The sequence below is a fragment of the Vulpes vulpes genome, chromosome 6, assembly GCF_048418805.1.
Source record: "Vulpes vulpes isolate BD-2025 chromosome 6, VulVul3, whole genome shotgun sequence".
In the NCBI taxonomy this organism is placed as follows: Eukaryota; Metazoa; Chordata; class Mammalia; order Carnivora; family Canidae; genus Vulpes; species Vulpes vulpes.
This window is the reverse complement of record NC_132785.1, coordinates 101,706,779-101,727,248: the sequence shown is the minus strand read 5'-3', so window position 1 is coordinate 101,727,248 and position 20,470 is coordinate 101,706,779. Positions and strand designations below refer to the sequence as shown.

The window sequence follows — 20,470 nt, the reverse complement described above, 5'->3', positions numbered from 1 at the left end:
AGATAATTCTTGGAGTACTAAACCACACTGTCCAGTAAAAGTTACAGCTATGTTTTCTTTCTCTTATGGGAACTATTGAGTAAGTTTTTTCTATGTTCTCAAGTGCCAGTTTTGCCTCTTTGTATTTTTGTTAAAGTCATTTACTTAGGATTACAAAGTTTATTAAAGAAAAGATATGGGATCCCTGGGTGGCACAGCGGTTTGGCGCCTGCCTTTGGCTCAGGGCGCGATCCTGGAGACCTGGGATCGAATCCCACATCAGGCTCCCGGTGCATGGAGCCTGCTTCTCCCTCTGCCTGTGTCTCTGCCTCTCTCTCTCTCTCTGTGACTCTCGTAAATAAATAATAATAATAATAAAAAAGAAAAGATGTATACAATCTTTCTCAATAACATATTACTTTTGTTTTTATTTTTTTTAAAGATTTTATTTATTTGTTCACGAGAGACACAGAGAGAGAAGTAGAGGCAGAAACACAGGCAGAGGGGGAAGCAGGCTCCATGCAGGGAGCCAGACCAGGGACTCAATCCTGGGTCTCCAGGATCACATCCTGGGCTGAAGGTGGCGCTAAACCGCTGTGCCACCAGGGCTGCCCTACTTTTGTTTTTATTAGTTGATGATGACCTTTTAAATTTCTAATTTTATCATTAAAAAAAATAAGTTGTTGGGCTACCTGGGTGGCTCAGTGGTTGAGTGTCTGCCTTTGGCTCAGGTCGTGATCCCCAGGTCCTGGGATCGAGTCCCACATCAGGGTCTCCCCACAGGCAGCCTGCTTCTTCCTCTGCCTATGTGTAAATTACCAATAAAAGAAGTTGTCCAGTAGTTTGCCTGTTTTGTCATTCTTTTTGAATAATCAACCAAACTCTGTAGCACTTCAAGTTACTTATAATCATTCTCATTTTTTTCTTTTTTTGGTTTGTTTTTGTTTTCTCTTGTTCCTTTTTTATATTTAAAAAGAATTTAGACATAATTCATTACATTCTCTATTTCATTCTTGCTCATGTAAGCATTTAAACTTCTATATGTTTCTCTGGTTTCTTTTTTAGGTGTTATTTTGAAATGATTGGATTAATTTTTATCTTTGTAGTACAACAGTGCTCTCTCATATTCAGCTTGCACTTGACTATTAAAATTATGAAAATAGAGGCACCTGGTGGCTCAGTCAGTTGGGTGACCGACTCTTGATTTTGGTTCAAGTCATGATCTCAGGGTGGTGAGACTGTGCTCTGAGTCAGGCTCTGCACTCAGCAGGGAGCCTGCTCCAGGATTATCTCTCTTTAAAATAATAAACAAGTATATCTTTAAAAAGAATAAACAGAATTATGAAAATATTTTTTTCAGATTAAGTTATTAGTCGGAAATGTAGAAAATCATATGAAATATGTAGAGAAAAAAGTGGAGAGAAGTATAAAGATAAAACCAAGAGTGGCCATAGTCACTCTGGGAGATCAGTGCCTTAACTCCAAAACGTAGATACTTTGATTCTATCCTATCTCTATTCCTCAGCACACACAATTGACACCAGATAGCCTAGAATGTGAACCGAAAGGGATGAGAAATTGACAGGAAAATAAAAATTAGACAAAGTTAAACAAATGCCAATAATCAAGAGTTGACTATGGCATCATTCAATTACATTGTTTCTATAACTGAGAATCTTTAGTAACAAATGCTAGAGCTGCAGGGACTTTAACTCCTATACTTATTTTACATTACTTCATGTCTTAGCATCCCCGGCTTTTCCCTGCCTCACATACCTGGATTCTTCAACCTTGAGAGCTGTGTTTTTAAAATCAGTTATCTTTATTTCAGAGGTTCTAGCACTCAACCCTTTGGATGAACTTGTCTCACTTTCTTCTTCTGTCAAGGTAGTACGAAAACATCGTTCACCTTGGAAAGTCAGTGTTACATTTGAGATGGTGACACGTTTTGAGGATTCTTTGAACTCATTCTTACTTTTCGTATCTCGTAGACACCCAGGCTTCAGAATATTTTCCATTTTTTCCTTTGAAAATAATAAACAGCAGCAAATTAGGTAACAGAAAAGCACCACCCAGATATAGATGATTTATGCAGCAAAATATTTTTTTCAAAATATTTAATATAGTAATCGTTTCATTTATATCTACTGAGTGCCACACTGAGTGTGCACAGGCACACTATTGAGGGAATGAGGTTTGGTGTGTGGCCACTGAGGCCACCAGGCAGACGTTGGAGGCTGATAGTCTGGGACCTGACACAGCACATCCAGAAGCTCACCACTGTCAGCTTACACAAGAAAATTAGTACTTAATTATAGCATTTCCTTTTTCTGAATTCTTGGGGAAAGAAAGGTTGTCCAGAAATACCTTGGTACTTACTCCCCGATCTGATGTTGCTCTTAATTTAAGAGTATCTAATAGGTAAGGGGTACCTGGGTGGCTCAGTCAGTTGGGTATCCAATTCTTGCTTTCAGCTCAGGTCATGATTTCAGGGTCATAGGATCAAGCCCCGAGTCAGGCTCTGCACTGGGTGGGGAGTCTGCTTGAAATTTCCTCCCTCTCTCTCCTTTGCCCTCTGCCTTTCCTGCTGCTTGCTTATGTATACATACACACACACTCTCTCTCTCAAATAAATAATAAATCTTAAAAGAGTGTCTAATAGGTGACACAAGTTGGGATTTTCACAATAAGACAAAAGAGTTCATTTTTTCATCAAAAGACTTAGAACCTATACCTAAAACTAATACCACAAAATCTTTCCTGTTCTCCTAACTTCCTGGGTTCTGTTAACGAACCACCTCTCTTAGACACTCACTGGCTTCCTCAGAATCTGTCTCAGGCCTCTGAGCAATTGATCAGCTGGTCCTAAAGACTTTGTTTCTCTAATATCCCCTCTCACCTGTACATTCCTCCTCCCATTGCCACCACCTAGTCCACCACCTAGTCCACCACCTCCTCCCATTGCCACCACCTAGTCCATCACCTAGTCTACCACCTCCATCATCTTTTCACTTGAAAATAATACAGTATTCTTCTTCCTTAAAGAAAAAACTTTTTTCTGTCAATGGAAGTAACACATATTTAATATGGAATATTTAGAAGATCCTATAAAGATATAAAGTGAAGGGAGAAATTATTGCTTGCTCGGGGCCACTAGCCAGAAATAACTACTTCTATGGCACATTTCGTTCAGTCTTTTTGTCTATTTGTTTATTTGATATGTGTCAGCTTTGTGATAACATTTTAGTTCTATATCTTACATTGTTCACTTAACAATTTATTAATAGCATTTTTCTCATGTTATTAAGAATTGTGTAAGACTGCTTGAATTTGAAATTATGTTTATTGTAGAAAATAGAAAATTTAGAAAAGTGTAAAGAGGAAAACATTAATTTCCTGTAATCTCACAATCTAGAAATAAATGGCTGTTCAAATATGACTTTTCACCCTCCTATTGCTTGTGAGCATAAAAATGTATTTTTATGTCATAGGGATCATATTCTTCATTTTTCACTCAACTTTTTTCAAACATGAAAGTTTCTCCAAGTAAAGAAAAAATTTCCCAATAATTTTAATACCCATATAGTAGTGTTTCATTTTAACAAATGTTTACTGACTGCCTATGATCTTGCCAGATACTGTGATTGCTCCTGAAAAACATTAATACAGCACCTGCCCTTCATTATTTATGTCAGTTTAGCAATTCCCCTGAAGTGAATATTTAGGTTCCTTCCAAATTTTCATTATTTCATTTTGACAAACATGATATAGATATGGTATAATTAGCATCATTACCACTAAATCCTCATTCTTACTTCTGATTAATTCCTTAAGGAAGATTCCTAGAAATGGAATCACTGAATCAAAAGTGTATAAACATTTTTAGGCTCTTGATTCATAATGATTTCAAGAAAGTTTGGGCCAATTCTTATGCCTGCCATGAATCTATATGAATTCCAAGTTGACCACACCTTGACTATTTTTATTATTCTAATTAACAGTGTTATAGATTATTTTTTTCTTAGTTTGCATTCCTTTGATTACCAGTGAGGTCAAACTTTCTCCAGTGTATTTATTGGCAGTTTTCTTCTTCTGTAAAATGTCTAACCTTGCCCTTTATGATTTTTCTATTATGGGACCAATGGAGCTTTTCTAGCAGTAGGTCCTCAAACTTAGCTCTTTATCTACAATCCATGTTACCATCAGATTCATCTTTCTAAAAACACAGTTCTTTCATTCCCTTACACAGAGGGCTTTTATGGTTACAGTTTGCCCAAAGAGCAGAGTCCACACTTCTTAATTTGGCATTCAAGGTTTGCAAACAACTTTCCAATCCTATATTTTCCACATATATTATGCTCCAGCCGAACTGAACTAACCATTCTTGAATATGGCTGTGTTTTTCCACTTTCTAGCCTTTTCTAAAGCTGCTCACTTCTTTTGGCACTTTATTTTTCTATTTCCACCCTCAGTTTTACCCATTGAAATTTCACCCCATCCTATAATATAGTGCATATTTTTATATACATTTAAACACTTAAAATAGTCCTTAAGTGACATTAATAGCCTTGTTTTAGAGATGAGGAGACTCATGTAGCTCAAGTAACTTCAGTGGCTTGGCCAAACAGCTATGTGGGAGGGCAAGAGTCCAACTTGAGTCCAGCTGTGCTGGTCCCGAAGTTCTTTCCATCCCACCATACCTTTCTGATGCTGGGTTAAATTTGACAGGAAGGATGGTCACTGCTTCTTTCAGGATACATCCTACAACTTCTTTATACCAGGGCTTGGGGCTAATATTCCATTATTTTAATTAGGTTACTCAGAGCGCATTCCATAGCATTTTGATAACCAATATCAACGAGCTAACCAAAAAGCATGACCTTGGTTATCATTCTCATTCTTGATTATTAAGGAATAAAAGTGTGCCTTGTCACTTACCTTTTCTTCTTGCTTGGCCCTTAGTATATCATCATTTTCAAACACCACTGTGACCTCTGAGTTTGGGACATCACAGAGATCTGTGACTTCTGTAACTTCAGTGACAATATTTATATCTGGGGCCTCTGTGACCTCATTTTCTGGAACATCTGTGACGTCGGTGACATCAGTGACATCGGAGAAATCTGAGAAATCAATGCTTTCTACCGCATGTACAGGGTCTGAGCATGTGTACTCATGTGGGGTCTCTACAGCTGTGAACGCTGCAATATCCATGATGTCCATTGAACCTGTGATGTCTGTGCTATTCGTGATTTCTGAGAGACTTGAGATTTCTGACAGTTTGGAAGCTTTGGCTTTCTCCTCATTCAAGAGAGAGATGAGTTCCACCCATTGACAAAATAGGGTGTCCTGTTTACATGCAGGGGCGCAGAGCTGTAGGTAGTAGGCTCGACCACTCACCAGCTTTACTTTGATGCGCATATTCTCAGCATCATGCACCGAAAGGGTCACAAACTGCAGAGGTAGAAACCTGCAAAGACATACGATTGTCATCTGGGGCCTGACTGAAGACCCATCAAAAGGCCTTTCCTTTTACATTGTATAGCAATTTGGAGAGTGAGATTCAGGACAAGGGGCTTGTCTCCCAGACAGGCCTGGGTTGGGGCAGGTGTGGGGTTGGGCAGTACCTTCTGTGGTTACTATGTTCCTGGGTCTGGTCCTTAGCTTTTGAGTATCAAAACTGTGATTTTTAGTATATGTAACCAGCCTCCTGAGGGCCATCTCACTCAAATCATACTCTTCAGACTCTGATGAACTAAAAAAATCAAAGTACCAACTATTTATCATGAGAAGTTGTCCCACTTAGTTCATCCTGCAAAGTTGAGAGAAGTTGAGAGATTGCTCTAGGTCACATTGAAAGTTAGTGGCTTGAGACAAGACCACAGCAAAATCTGATGGAAGCTGAGATGCTGGGGAAGAAAGGGCATGTTCTAGAGAGGCAGTTTATTATGAATTTTCAGTTACTGTTACTTAGGTTTGATTTTTAAAATTTAACTACCTGTTTGACTGCTAGCATGTCATAAGCAAATTTCCCAGACTTTAAGGACACGACTGCCATTTATAGCAGGATACAAGTGAAATGCTCCCTTGGAGCAAATGTCATTGGTGTTTTTATTTTCAGCTTCTCAGGGGTAAAGCATATTTTCTGAGAGATTCTTAACTTCTTCCCTTTGTAACTCACCTGGTGAGCACCAGGTTCTCTGGTGACGGCGATATCAGGAGACTTTGAAACAGGGCTTCTTTATCTTTCCGGGCTTCAGGTGTCAGATGTGCTAGAAGCATCACATTGGGGGTCTTCTGGGTTTTACTGGAAGAGCAGATGCCTACAGTCACCCAGTTGGCTCGGTTATGAAGGTAAATGGATTCACCTCTCCTGTTAACCTAAGGCAGAGAACAGGAAGAGGAGTTTTCTGCTGAAGTGCATGGCCCCAACAACCTTGCTTACCTGAGCAGTGTAGGAAATAAAGGAGAAATGAAACATGATGGTACATTTGCTCAATCACTTGTTGAGAATTCCTGAAGTTATCACAGTAAATGGACAGACCCCCTGGGCCATGGGGGTTCTATCAGGGATGGTGAACATTAAAAAGTATGTCACTAATTATTACTGCAACAAGTATTACCAGGCATGAATTTAGGGTGCTGTGCTATGAGGCATATGATAGGAGACTTGATTTAAGAGGAGATACAGGCAGTGGTGTATTGGTAAATGTGTAACAACTATTTCTGATATGCATATATTTATTATATATCTTACTGATATAGAAGATGAGTAGCACACAATTTACAAATAATGATATATACAACTTTCTTTATTTTAAATTCAATACAGTCAATTGATTCTCACAGAAGTCTTCATTGATCTTTGTCAAACTCTTATATCCATAACCTTAAAAGCATAAATTGTAAAATGTAGTAAAATAATAGGAACAACGAGGTTTGAGTATGTGAGTTTATCGATTTAATTTTTAAGAATAGCTGTGTTCAAGGCTAGACGTGCAAATTTCCTGAACACTTACCAGTCAGCCAGCTCCTGCATACTCCAGACATAGGGTCAGAGAAATCTCCCCTGAGGAAGAGACCTCTAGCTGAGACTTGAATGTGAGACTACGGCAATGTGGGAGTTAAACTGACTAGGTGGACAGGAGAGCTTTTCAGACAGGGGAACAGCATGTGCAAAAATCCCAAAGTCCAAGAATCTTGGCCAGTAAAATCTCTGCCAGTTGGAAGAAAAGAAAACTGGAAAGTGGCTAGACAGGGATGCGAAGGAAGCCAGAGAAGGGCCACATTTGGTTTCTCAGCTAGACATTAACTCAAAAACACAAAAATCACTTAAAAACAAATATACTCGGAAAGAGGTTGTAGCTCACACTATGGACCTACCCAAAGCCATGCCTGATTAACAGAATTCAGTATCCAACCAGTATCTGCCCCTTAGGGATGGTGCTCTGGCTCAGGGGTGAAATACTGATGAACCTGGTAATTTCATTCCCTAGCCAGTGTTTGCTTTCAGCAGGGCCATGTGGCCTAGGTCTGGCCAATGAGACACAGCGGGGGCCTCCTGGTGGCTCTGGGAAAGGTTTCCAGTCCTCACAAAAAGTTGCTATGATAAGGGCATCTTTTGTGGCAGCTGTTACTGTCCTGTTGGTATGTCCTGTCCTGAGGGGAGCTAACTTGAGGGAGATAGAGCAAAAGAGAGGAACTGGGTCCCTGATGACTCTTTGCAAGTGAGCTGATGTCTTGTGGCTCTTTCACTTTGAGATGCCTATTTGTTTTCGTTTGAACTTGAGTCAGGGACCTGTGGCAACTTGCTGACAAAGGCATACTAACCATGAGAGGTTGTGTATGTTGAAGGGAATAACTTACCCAATTATGATACGGGGCATGCCTGGTCTATAGAGTGCTACCTACCTCCCTTAGTGTTCATTAGAGCATGCACTAAAGGTTATTTGAGAAGGATGTAGGAAGAAATATAAAAAATAAAATTATTAGTAGGAAAGAAGCACATAGAAGGTAAAATCATCAAATCATGACTTATCACATGTGTTCTGGGCATTACTAAAACATTAGTTTTCTTTGAGGAGTCACCTCCTGCCTATGGTGTTCTAGAGGTGAGGACGTCTCCCTAGAACCAAGGCATCAGGGCAGAGAACACATTTATGGAAGATGAAGCATCTATTGTCTTCTCTATCTCCCCTCTGTGGAATCAGCTGAGGAGCTGCTTGAATGGGTGTGTTTTGTGTTAGACTTGGTCATGGCATTACTGTGGACTTTAGGGGTATGGCCTACAACAGTGAACTCATTTTCCCTTTCCTTGTCTGAATATTTTAATGTTTGATGTTCAGAAGAAAGCAAGAACTGCTATCAAATGCCTTGAAATGTAGTTTCATTCATAATGTAGGGACATTTTTATGAGAAGAAAACTCTCCTCCCTGACAATTTGACAATTATCTTTTACTTTCAGAACTAAGAGCCAAAATTGATTTTAATACCAAGTTGTGTTATTCTTTAAAATGTCTTCTCAATCCAAGAAAGGAGCTATCTGAATGCTTTCCTGTGGCAGGATGTTCTGAATTCACTGTAATCTCTTCATGTCACTTTGGGAAGATTATGATAGAATGACAAACATGGTGGAGTTAGAAAGATTTAGGAGTTAGAACAAACTCTCCTAAGTGAGAGTTTGCTGGGAAAATTTGGAATGAATTTTCCTTTAACATTATCATTATTTTAGGTTGGTTAAAGTTCCAAAATTTTTCCCTTTAATCATCTCACTCATTCCTTTATCACTTTTAAAATACTCCTCCTCCTAATCTTTTCAATTTGAGAAAATTAATTACTGAAGTTATTGGAACTTAATTCAGGGCTCACATCTTATTTACCTGGATAAAATTGCTCTCTAAAATGGGAGGAGATACAAAAGGGGCATACTCTCCTCCATCCAACATGTTTTGAAGATCTCCTGGATCTTGGGAGGGTGGCACAGAGATGGCATCTTGCTCATTGTTCCTTGTGGTGGGTTTCCTTTTGTTCCTCTTCATGGTGCTTACAGACAAACATCACAAAGTCAAAGGAATGGGAGCACAATGAACAGATACAGAGAAAATTCATCATCACTTTGCCTCACTTACTCATTAAGTCAACACATTTATCAACACCTATGATATGCCAGGCACTGCCTGGAACATTGGTGATACATCCATACAGGATTGGTAGGATCTTTGCCCCCATGCAGCTTATACTCTATAGGAAGGATAATCAACAACAACAACAACAACAACAACAACAAAAAGAATACTGGATGATTAGGGCTACAAAGACTCTAGAAAAGATCCATGTAACAAAAAAATGCCTGGGATGTGGAGCTAGCAATGCTAATTAATTAGGACAAATAGGAAAGGCCTCTCTAGGAGACCATGAAACACATGTACCATATCCCCCCCAAATTAGCAGATCCCCCCCCTTTTTTTGCAAGTAGAGTTTAAAAACTATACTAAATTGAGAACATCTTTTCCTGGCCATTCACCCTTGCCTAATGCTTAGCTCTTGGCTGAGAGGTAAGTAGTGGATTTCTATCTAACCAATAACTATTGTCTATGTCTTCTACTCTTTTGCTCTGACTCTCTCAGAAACTGCTTCAACAAAGAACAGTGGTTCTGCATCATTGGATTTTACCTTTTATCTACCAGGAAGCACAGAATTCCAAGAAGGGAACAAGGTCTCAGAATGTAATTCTGTTCATATTTTCAAAAGATCACCTCCTTCCCTCTTTACAAATCCCATGCCAGTTAGAGGGAGGAGTCCTTAACTGGCAAGCAGCTGCTCCTGTGTTCCACTGCAGGTGTACAGTTCCACCTCAGTTCTTTCTCAGAGGCACTTTTCCCCCCTTTTGCTCAAGCTAAGGGGTAAGTTATGGACGTGTCTTGTTGCTGTCCCAGTCAGGGTCACAGGATGCAAAGACCACAGCTACCTGACATCCTATGGGCATATGACTCTGGGCACAGGAATTCCCCATCAGACCTTCTGCTGGTGGCAGCTCAATTCCTCCCTTCACCACATCCATGTACGAACACAGGGAAAGTGAAAAGAGTCAGGAAAAGCAAGAAAGTAAAAATAGTCCAGTGAAGCTAAAATGTAAAAAAAAAAAAAAAAAGAGAGAGAGAGAGAGAGAGAGAGAGACAAAAACAAAGAGCATTCAGGAAAAGAGAGAGAGATAAAACCACCACCACCATCCAAAACATAGTTTAGTGCTTGATACGAGGCAGGCAGTAAAGACTTTACATGCACTATCTCGTTTAATTCTGAAAATACCGTGAAGTAGCACTACTACGATGCTTATTTTATGCACCATGCAGCTGAGGCTCGGAGAGGGGAAGTAACTTACCCGAGTCCCCACGCCAGGATTCAAACCCTCATAGTCTGACTAGTCTGACTGATTATGCCATTGCCCATGGTTCAATACTGCCTTGAGTGCTCAGAAAGATGGATGTAAGAGTTGGCAAGAGTGAAAGGGGTCAGAACGGGTCAGGACAGATGGAAAGGAGGAATAGGAGGGAGCACCAAAGAATACAGAAGATGTCCTCCTTCTTCCTATTCCCTTTTATTCCTGAACAGCTTTGTCCTAGATCCCGTAGCTGGGACAAAGAGAGGCAGGAATCTGTACTGGGAAGGGTGAGAAGCTTGAGCTCAGAACCCAAAGGAAGCAAGAAGGTCTGCTGTCAGGCGAAGGGGGATGCAGTGTAAGAAATCAGAGTCCAGGAGGCTAAGGAGAGTGTCTAAGCAGGAGAGAAGATGGCAGAAAAGGAAAGTAATTGATTACATATAGGGGAATTGATCAAATAAAATAGGAAACGTGAGAATATATACTGACATAAATAAATGAATAAATTAAAAGTTTGGTGAAGAACATAGAAATTACATCATTCAAAGTAACTTTTACGAGGATACTTATTAATTTAAAAGGAGGAAAAAGTAATTTTATAGTGAGGAAGTCACTCAGACACCATCACAGTAGAGTGATGAATGAACACTATCAATAATGGGGCAAATCAAAGTGGTGCATCACCTGATAGGATCGAATGAGAAGCACGGAGCATTCTCCTGTGATATCTCTCCCAAAGATGCATGACCCAAATCCAACTATTAGGAAATATCAGACAGATCTAATTTAAGGGATAAATGACAATATATCTGGCCTTTGATCTTAAAAAATGTCAACATAATGAAAGTCAAAGAAATACTAAAAAAAACATTCCAGACTAAAGAAGACTAAAGAGATGTGATAACAACTTCAATCCTGCTTCTGAACTGGATCTGTTAGCTACGAAGCCCATTACTGGGACAACTGGTAAAATTTGAATGAGGTCTCAGGATTAGGCGATGGTATTATGCAATATTCATGTTCTGATTTTGATGGTTAAATTTTGGCTATGTAGGAGAATGTCCTTGATTGTAGGAAACATGAACTAAAGTATTTGGGGGTTATGATGAATTAGATTGGCAAATTCCTCTTAATAGATTTGGGGGGGAAACTTCTTTGTACTGTACCTGCTATATTTCTGTATGTTTGTGATTATTTTGAAGAAATTAATGGAAATAACAATAATATAAAGAAAAAGGAAGTAAAAGTTATAGAGGAGAGGAAGACAGATGTGTAAAAGTAGATATAGAGGAGATAGACAGGATCTGAGGGTTAGTGTGCTAAAAGGCTTTAGTCATCTCAGGTTTCCAAGAAAAGAACTTTGCAACAGCAATAGAAGAATCCTCATAGTGGTTGGATGTAGGAGAAAAACACATAAAGGCTCGTTGTCATTTACAGTTTCTCTTCTTCATGACTTATAGCACAAGGCGCTTATTTCATCATCACTTTGTTGAAAGACAGTGAAGCAGCCTTAGAGAACCAGAGGACATAGCAAGTGATCAAAGCATCAACTGGATTCTTTGGGGCCTAAATATATGGAGAATCTCCTGGAACACCACAAGAAATCATTAGAAAAGAGCATTTTTTGATGAAAGCAAAGTATGATGGTAGAAGAACAAAGTTAGCAAACTTTTGGGTTAGGATGACAAGCAAAATCACAGCAATTGTTCACCCTTCATTTTCCAGAACAGCTGTGATTTCTTACACTTGTGTCTTCAGTTCAGACTTTCTCATTTTGGTTCATGTGCCCCCTCTGGAGATCTAGAAAAGTTGATCACTGTAAGCAGCCTCTTTGGTACACTGAGTTCCCAGATGAGGGGAAGAGGCACAGAAAGCTTGGAAAGTAAGTCAAGAAGGAATGGAGAGAGAATGGAGAAAGGGAAGGAGAAGGTGTGATGAGGTAGAGCTTAATCTGGTCTCATCAGTACACACCAACATATCTTACCTCAACTCAGGGCCAAGCCACAGTCCTCTCTCGGACACAAAGTTCTTAACTCATTTCAGTTTGGGCTTCCTCCTTTTCATGATGAAGTCTTTTGTTAAGGGAACAGAAAGAGAAAACAAAGTACATGAAGAACAGTACAAATCCTTACTTTTATTTCATTCCCAAGAAGTCTGTGCCTTAGAGTTTTTCTAACCAAGCAAGGTGGGTGAAGTGCTCAAAGAGCTACTGTCTATATTTGAGCTAAGCTGTTGTCAATAATTCTAATCATGGTTTTTTGGGGGGTGGAACCAGACAGTCATGAGATCATAGCTCAGGCTCAGTCTGAAACTGTTAATCGGTAAAATCCAGGGCTCTCAGAGCCAAGAAAGATATTTGATAATGTGACAAATGAAGTAATACAGACTAAAATAACTATTGTAAAATTGGGGGAGGGGGTTCATAAGAAGCCTGAGATATTTTCTTCCTGTAAAAAGCCAGAGTAGTCTATATTAACTTTCCAGCTGGTGGTAGTTTGTATGAATGTATATACTTACATATGCTTACACTCACTATTTTATCACTTGTGTATAGTTCTCCATATTATGGTTGCAGTTATTACAGACAATACTTTTTCCTCTCCATAAAATTCAGATTTGATTTAATCCCCTCAGGAATACCTGGGCCAGGTGAACTACAGCCATAATCACTATCAGAACTCAAGTGTCATAAAGCCAGTATGGAAACTGTTATAGTGGGAATATATAAAGGACTCTAGAGTCAGACACATAATATTTGGGCTCTGTCACCTACTTTTGTGACCTTGGGCACGTTAACATCTTTGAGCTCAATTTCCTCATCTATAAAATGAAGATAAAACTACCCAACTCAATGCAGTGATGTATAGGAAACAGTGAACACCATGGCTATCACATAGTGAAAACATGAACACGAATGTTGGTCTACTGACACCTACCCCTCTGTCAAAAAGGTATACTTTACTCAGCCATTTGCTAGGCTGGGTTCCCTTTTGCTCACTTAACAGGTTCATATTTCCTGAGTTTCATTCATTCTACGAAACATTTTTTTCCTCAGCTTAACAAATCTGAAATGGAATATTCCTTGTGATCACTCTCTGTTGGTGGGGGCAATTGCTTGGTGGTTGTTATTTGGCTCCACATGCATGAACTCAATCATGGTTATTCATATTAAATTATGGACATTGATTGTACTACATGAGTTGCATTTAATTGCCACTTAAAATGTGTTCCTAAATCAAGAAATACACGGGGACAAATGAAAATGAAGACAACAGTCCAAAATCTTTGAAATGCTATAAAAGCTGATCAAAGAGGAAGATTTCAGCAATATAAGCCTCCCTCAAGTCTATGGCCATGCCACCCTGAACGATCTCGTCTAAGCCTACCTCAAGAAGAAATAAAAATCTGAAATAAAAAACCTAACCTTACAGTTACAGGAGCCAGAGAAAAACAACAATAACAAACAAAGCCCAAATCCAGTAGAAGGAAGGAAATAACAAAAATTAGAGCAGAAATAAATGAAATAGAGGCTAAAAAAACAAAAGAAAAGATCTATGAAGCTGGGAGCTAGTTCTTTGAAAAGATCAACAAAATTGATAAAACTTTAGCTGATTCACCAAAGGGAAAAAAAAAAGAAGACTCAAATTAATAAAATCAGAAATGGAGGAAAAAGAAAATAGACTCCACAGAAATGCAGAAGACTGCAGGAGAATATCATGAAAAATTGTATGCCAACAAGTTGGAAAACCTAGAAGACATGGTTAAGTTCGTAGAAACACATCATCTTCCAGAACTGAATTGAGAGAAATAGAGAATTTAAACAGATCAATTACTAGCAATGAAATTAAATCAGTAATCAAAAAACTCCCACCAAACAAAAGCCTAGACCAGATGGCTTCATGGGTAAATTCTACCAAACATTTAAAGGAGAGTTAATACCTGTTCTTTCCAAACTTTTTCAAAAAATAGAAGAGGAAGGAAAATTTCAAATTCATTTTATGAGGCCAGCATCACCCTGAAAAAGGAACCCACATGAAGTGTTGGTTGGAATGCAAATTGGTGTAGGCACTAGGAAAAACAGTATGGAGATTTGTCAAAAAAAATTAAAAATAGAAGTACCCAGTAATTCCACTACTGAGAATTTACCCAAAGAAAACAAAAACACTCATTCAAAAAGATATATGCACTACTATATTTATTGCAGCATTATTTATAAAAGCCAAGATGTGGAAGCAACCTAAATGCCCATCAATAGATGAATAAATAAAAATGTGGCACATAGGGACGCCTGTGTGGTTCAGTCAGTTAAGTGGCTGGCTTTTGATTTCAGCTCAGGTCATGATCCCTAGTGTGGGGTCAAGCCCTGTGGTGGGCACTGCACTCAGTGGGGAGTTTGCTTGAGGAGGCTGTATCTCCTCCCGCCATCCTTTCCCTCACTTGCTGGCCCTCTCTCTCTAAAATAAATAAATAAAATTAAAAGAAAAGATGAATATTATTCAGCCATAAAAAAGAATGAAATCTTGCCATTTGAAACAACATGGATGGACTTAGGGAGTATAATACTAAGTGAAATAAGTCACATAGGAAAAGACAAATACCACATACTCACACGTGGAATTTAAGAAACAAAACAAAGAAAACAAAATGACAAACCAAAAAGCAGACTCTTAAATATGGAGAACAAATTGGTGGTTGCCAGAGAGGAAGTGGGTGGGGGGATGGCTAAAGTAGGTAAAGGCAATTAGGAGTATACTTATTTTGATGAGCATTGAGAAATGTATAGAATTGTTGTATCATTATATAGAACAACTGAAACTAATACAACACTATGTTAATTCATAACTGAATAAAAATAAAATGTGTTTCTAATGGTTACCTGAAAACCTTTTGTTGACACTTTCCAGCCTGGTTAAGAAAGTTCCAGTAGAAAACGTGCAGAAGGCATGTCAGAGGCTTGGAAGAAGGTCCCAGAGACTGGAGTGGAACACTCTTTTAAGAAATACACAGAGGATGACAGAAAAAAGTATGACAGACATTGTGTGGAAAACTTCTAAGAATAAGAAAGCATTTAGTTATGTAATTAGCAACATTTTTTTTCTTTCTCAGTGATCCAGAACATAATGGATTGATGGATCTTAGATTTGATGAAATGCATTAGTCAACTCTTGTTTATCCAGAAATGGGCAATAACGTGCACATTTTTGAAAACAATCTAAGAAAGTGACAACATGCAGTATGTTTACTGTTTACAAATTCATGCTATTCTGTGGATGCTCCATGGTCACCAGGACTAGGGAATGGCCCTTCCCAGTACAGTCATTAATGTGGTCCCCAGGATCCCTTCCAATGTGAGAACAGTCCTTCCAGAGAGCAATCAGTGATGATCTCCTGAGGGAGCAAGTATAATTGTGAGTTTAGGGCCACAGAGAAGGAAGGGGAAATGAGTGGGTGGGAAGAGCTTCAGTGGATTTGCAGACATTCTGGGCCTTCCCCTTCTCAGCCCTTTTGAACTCCGGAACAAAGGGGAGGTCAGCTAAAGAGCTAAAAATGTAACAGAATCTTTTATCTTCACTAGTGTGCTAGTTCTTTGTTTCTAAACATCTGTTCTGGAATTATTTTGACACTTTTGGATTATGTGTATAGGTGGTAAATATGTGCTGAATTTTAACTAGTTTTGTTTAAACTGTCATTTGAGATTACCAATCTGCACACCACAACCTCTGCCCCCCACCTCCAATTATTCTGGTAATAAGCCAAGATTGCACTGTCCTTGAGATATATGAATTGTTCTGTGAAGCCAGTTTTGGCTAAACACACACACCACCACAGACTGTCAAAGGTCCAAAAGCATAATCATCAACTGTTGAATTAACTATTTACTAGGTTTATGCTCAGTGTCTGGAAATAGTATCAAAGTTTTGGTATATATGTGTCTTTCTAGTTTTATAAATTTATATATATTATATTTATATAATATATAAAATATATAATATTGTATGTTAGCTATATATAGTATGTTACATATTTTCCTATAACATTAAATACCTTTAAAAGCAGAAATTACCAATTATGGTGTGGACCTATTTGGAACATCATAGTCTCTTGTTAAGATGGACCAAAGTTAATCGTGCTCAGTGGCTACACTGATGCTTGAAAATTATTTTCTCTTAAAAAACAGTAGAAAGGGATCGCTGGGTGGCGCAGCAGTTTGGCGCCTGCCTTTGGCCCAGGGCGCGATCCTGGAGACCCAGGATCGAATCCCACGTCAGGCTCCAGGTGCATGGAGCCTGCTTCTCCCTCCCTCTGCCTGTGTCTCTGCCTCTCTCTCTGTGTGACTATGATAAATAAATAAAAATTAAAAAAAAATTCTTTAAAAAAAAAAAAAAAAACAGTAGAAAATCGGGATTCCTGGGTGGCGCAGTGGTTTGGCGCCTGCCTTTGGCCCAGGGCGTGATCCTGGAGACCCAGGATCGAATCCCACGTCAGGCTCCCGGTGCATGGAGCCTGCTTCTCCCTCCCTCTGCCTGTGTCTCTGCCTCTCTCTCTGTGTGACTATCAACAAAAACAAAAACAAAAACAACCCCCCCCCCCCCAACACACACACACAAACAGTAGAAAATCCATGGTCCTCAGCTGTGGTAAGTTCCTTGTGCTCTGCTGTGCTTTCCTGTGGGAAGACCATGGAGCAGCAGCCTGACAGCTCACACCTTCCGGTCCTCTTATCTAATCGGCAACCTTGACTGAGATATTGTTATTAATTTTGATGATTCAAAATAATTCTAATTTGTATAGGCAGGACTTTTATAGATAGTTTTGTTTTCCCAGTAATTTTTATCTCTGGATCAGTTTTTAATATAGTTTTATTGAGGTATAATTTGCATATTATCAACCTCACTCATTTAAAGGCTATAACTGAATAATTTCATTGTATTTACAGAGTTGCACAACTGCCACCTTAATCTAATTTAGAACATTTTCATCTTTTCTGTGGATACATTTTTATTTTTATTTATTTATTTATTTTAAAATATTTTATTCATTTATTCATGAGAGACACAGAGAGAGGGAGAGGCAGAGACACAGGCAGAGGGAGAAGCAGGCTCCATGCAGGGAGCCTGACGCAGGACCGATCTTGGGACCCCAGGATCACATCCCGGGCGGAAGGCAGGCACCAAACCACTGAGCCACCCAGGGATCCCCTATTTTCTTTTTTTAAAAAATAAAGCAAGGCTTGTTTATGCAAATTCTTTGTGAAAGTTTATACTATCTTGCTTTATTAACATTACATGTACAATAGAGGTCTACAATATAAAACTCACAAATAAAAAGTAAATTTTATTTTATTTAATTAATTTATTTAAAAATATTTATTTGTTTATTCATGAAAGACACACAGAGAGAGGCAGAGATATAGGCAGGCTCCCCCCAGGGAGCCCAATGCAGGACCAATCCCGAATCCCAGGATCACACCCTGAGCTGAAGGCAGAAGCTCAACCACTGATCCACCCAGGTGTTCCAAAAAGTAAATTTTAGTATTAAAAATAGACTAAGCACATTAAAGGGTTAATGTATGTGTTATGTTATGGAATTACAATAAATATGTTTTGAATGAATGTGTGAATTAGAGCAAAGAAGCAAAGCAGGGTTGCCATAGGCCATAGTGGGAACTTAGCTTCATTTCACAGATACACAAAATCTTCAGTTATACCTTGTTCTACCAGGACTGTGTATTCATTGTCACAATCACAGTTTATATTTTTCCAATGATTTATGCCTTTCACTAGGCTCATTAAATGTTTTATACATCTAGTTAAGCAAGCAACGTATGAGAGAGTGTGTATAAGGTTTTTAACTGTGTTACAGAAAACAGAGGAATCTATTTGAGATGGATCCCAACTTATCTGGTCACTAGCAGATTCTTTATGTTCTTTGTTATTTCTTTTATTTATTATTATTTTTTAAATATTTTATTTATTTATTCATGAGAGAGAGAGAGAGATAGAGAGAGAGAGAGAGAGGAGAGGCAAAAGGCACAGGCAGAGAGAGAAGCAGGCTCCATGCAGAGGCTCAGGCAGAGGGAGAAGCAGGCTACATGCACAAGCCCGACGTGGGACTCCATCTGGGGTCTCCAGGATCAGGCCCAGGGCTGAAGGCAGCACTAAACCGCTGAGCTACCCGGGCTGCCCTGTTATTTCTTTTAAATTGTGCCCTCCTTCCCCATCCTCTTTTCTCTTTAACTGAATGGAGATTAATTCAGCAGATAGAAAAGTTTGCATTTTCCTGCAGAATTACACATAATCATCATTCAAAAAAGCATTGTGGCTACTTTTAGTAAAGGAAACGAGAGATTCCATATTAAATCTGATTACAGACCAGAAACCAATGCTAGTAGTTTAATGGGGAAACCAGGCAGAGAGAAGCAATGCGTTGTCTACATTTCAGGGGTGAAACTTCTCCAGCTTTGCTCCAGACTTTCTGTGACCTCACCAGACTTCCCTATCTGGGTAATGTTTCAAGATTACCAAGGCCCCATTAGGGCTAAGAATAGTGTAGATATGAAGTACATTCACTCGTGGGTGGTGGTGGGATGTCTTGATTTTCCCAGGAATGAATGTATCACTGGGAATTTTTTAAATTGATGACAGCTTGAGTTTAACGGAAATTGGGATGGGGGTGGAGCAGAAATCTGGTCGCCAACATGGAAATGTTTTCAGGGGCATTTCTGACTGCTTAATTTAGAGGGATGTCTATAAATGCCCCTAAAATGTCCTTTATAATTGTTTGCTATTTACCATTCCCATTTGATCTTTTCCCACTTATACTTTATTATAGAAAAATTTTCAAACCTATAGCAAAGTTGAGAGAATTCTAGTGAATACCTTTATATTGACCACCTAGATTCTCTAGTCTTTTTCTTCTCTGTGTTATTTCTTGCCTATAATTACATAAAAGGTCTTACATGGTGGTGTTTACCCATTACTCATTAAAAACTCTTCTCTGTAGAACTTGGGCTTCGAGGTTGGTTGTGCATAGCACTTCAAAGCATAGCATTTCCTTAGTGTTTTCTAAGATTCTTAACATACTAATAAACATATTTTTAGGATTGGTCCGGCACAATTCCAAGTTGCAGTTCTGGTTGTACCTTTGAGAAGATTTGACTGTTGTTGTAAACCCTTCTCTCCCCATCGGGCCCCCAGCTAATCTCTCAGCTTTGAACAGGATCTTCAATTTCTGGATCAATATTCTGGATCTTCTCTCCCATTTGAATGATTAAAAAATGACTGGCTTTCCATAAGTTCATTCAGTTCTCACTCATGAAAGAAAATTGGGCTAATGGTTTGAAAAACCAAAATTTAAAAACAATTGGAAAACTTGTTTTCATTTTAACTTGAATTCTCAATAAAATCATTTTTAAGAAAAATTCAGTAACCAGATTTAAGTCTCTGAGCTTTCCTACTCGTACTGTTGGAGTATAAGTTGTGAAACTAGAAGGAAAAGAGAATGGTCAAAAGAAAATAGACATTTTTGCCCTTGAATTATTAGAATTCATTCAACTATTATCCATTTCCTTCTTCCTGAGGTTCACACCAAAACCGTAGTAATCACACCATCACTTACATAGACGTGAGGCTGAAATAGATCTCTGGAGATCTCCTGGATGTCTACTAGGAGAATAATCTCCAAAGAGCAGGTTTCCAACTCTTTTCACATTTCTTTGGCAGAAGGTGTTTATGTCTACCAGGCAGGCAACTAACCACTTAGTAAAAGAAGTGCAGGGTGCCAGGCTGCTCTGGGCATTGTTCTCTTGGTCCTGCATCACAATGTGCTGACATAGTCTCTGAAGTAAGAGAAGAGCACTGGGATGGAGCAGCCCTGAGGTCAGCCACGGAGATCAAGTGCTGCCACCATTCTTGTGGAGCCCAGACAGCTCGGGAGTTGAAGTTCTGGTCGTGGTGTGAGTTTACAGATGCTTCCTTGGAAAGAAAAGTTAACTTTGCAGTAGAATCACCATGGCAAAGAAACCATACTGAGAGAGTTGAAGACACTTTATATTGTTTACCATTCAATTGATAATTTATCAATTTCCTCATATCCCAATTTTCATAGAATGAA

The 20,470-nt window shown here is 38.9% G+C and overlaps 1 protein-coding gene across 1 annotated transcript; it reads right to left on the bottom strand.

The window, feature by feature from the left end:
- Positions 1-1,715: 1,715 nt before the first annotated feature.
- Positions 1,716-9,017, bottom strand: GARIN2 (golgi associated RAB2 interactor family member 2). The gene is made up of 4 exons (XM_026008351.2): positions 8,859-9,017; positions 6,161-6,360; positions 4,918-5,449; positions 1,716-2,003 (listed from the first exon to the last, which is right to left on the bottom strand). The coding sequence occupies exons 1-4, from the start codon at positions 9,015-9,017 to the stop codon at positions 1,716-1,718; spliced, it is 1,179 nt and encodes a 392-aa protein (XP_025864136.2).
- Between the last annotated feature and the right edge of the window lie 11,453 nt (positions 9,018-20,470).

What these genes read in the sequence shown, in the direction of transcription:
- GARIN2 (XM_026008351.2), bottom strand. Translation starts at nt 9,017, where the DNA reads ATGAAGAGGAACAAAAGGAAACCCACCACAAGGAACAATGAGCAAGAT. An exon ending in GAGAACCTGGTGCTCACCAG is followed by an intron (nt 5,450 to 6,160) that starts GTGAGTTACAAA and finishes ATGTCTTTGCAG; the next exon opens with GTTTCTACCTCTGCAGTTTG. An exon ending in GGGCCAAGCAAGAAGAAAAG is followed by an intron (nt 2,004 to 4,917) that starts GTAAGTGACAAG and finishes TTATTTTCAAAG; the next exon opens with GAAAAAATGGAAAATATTCT.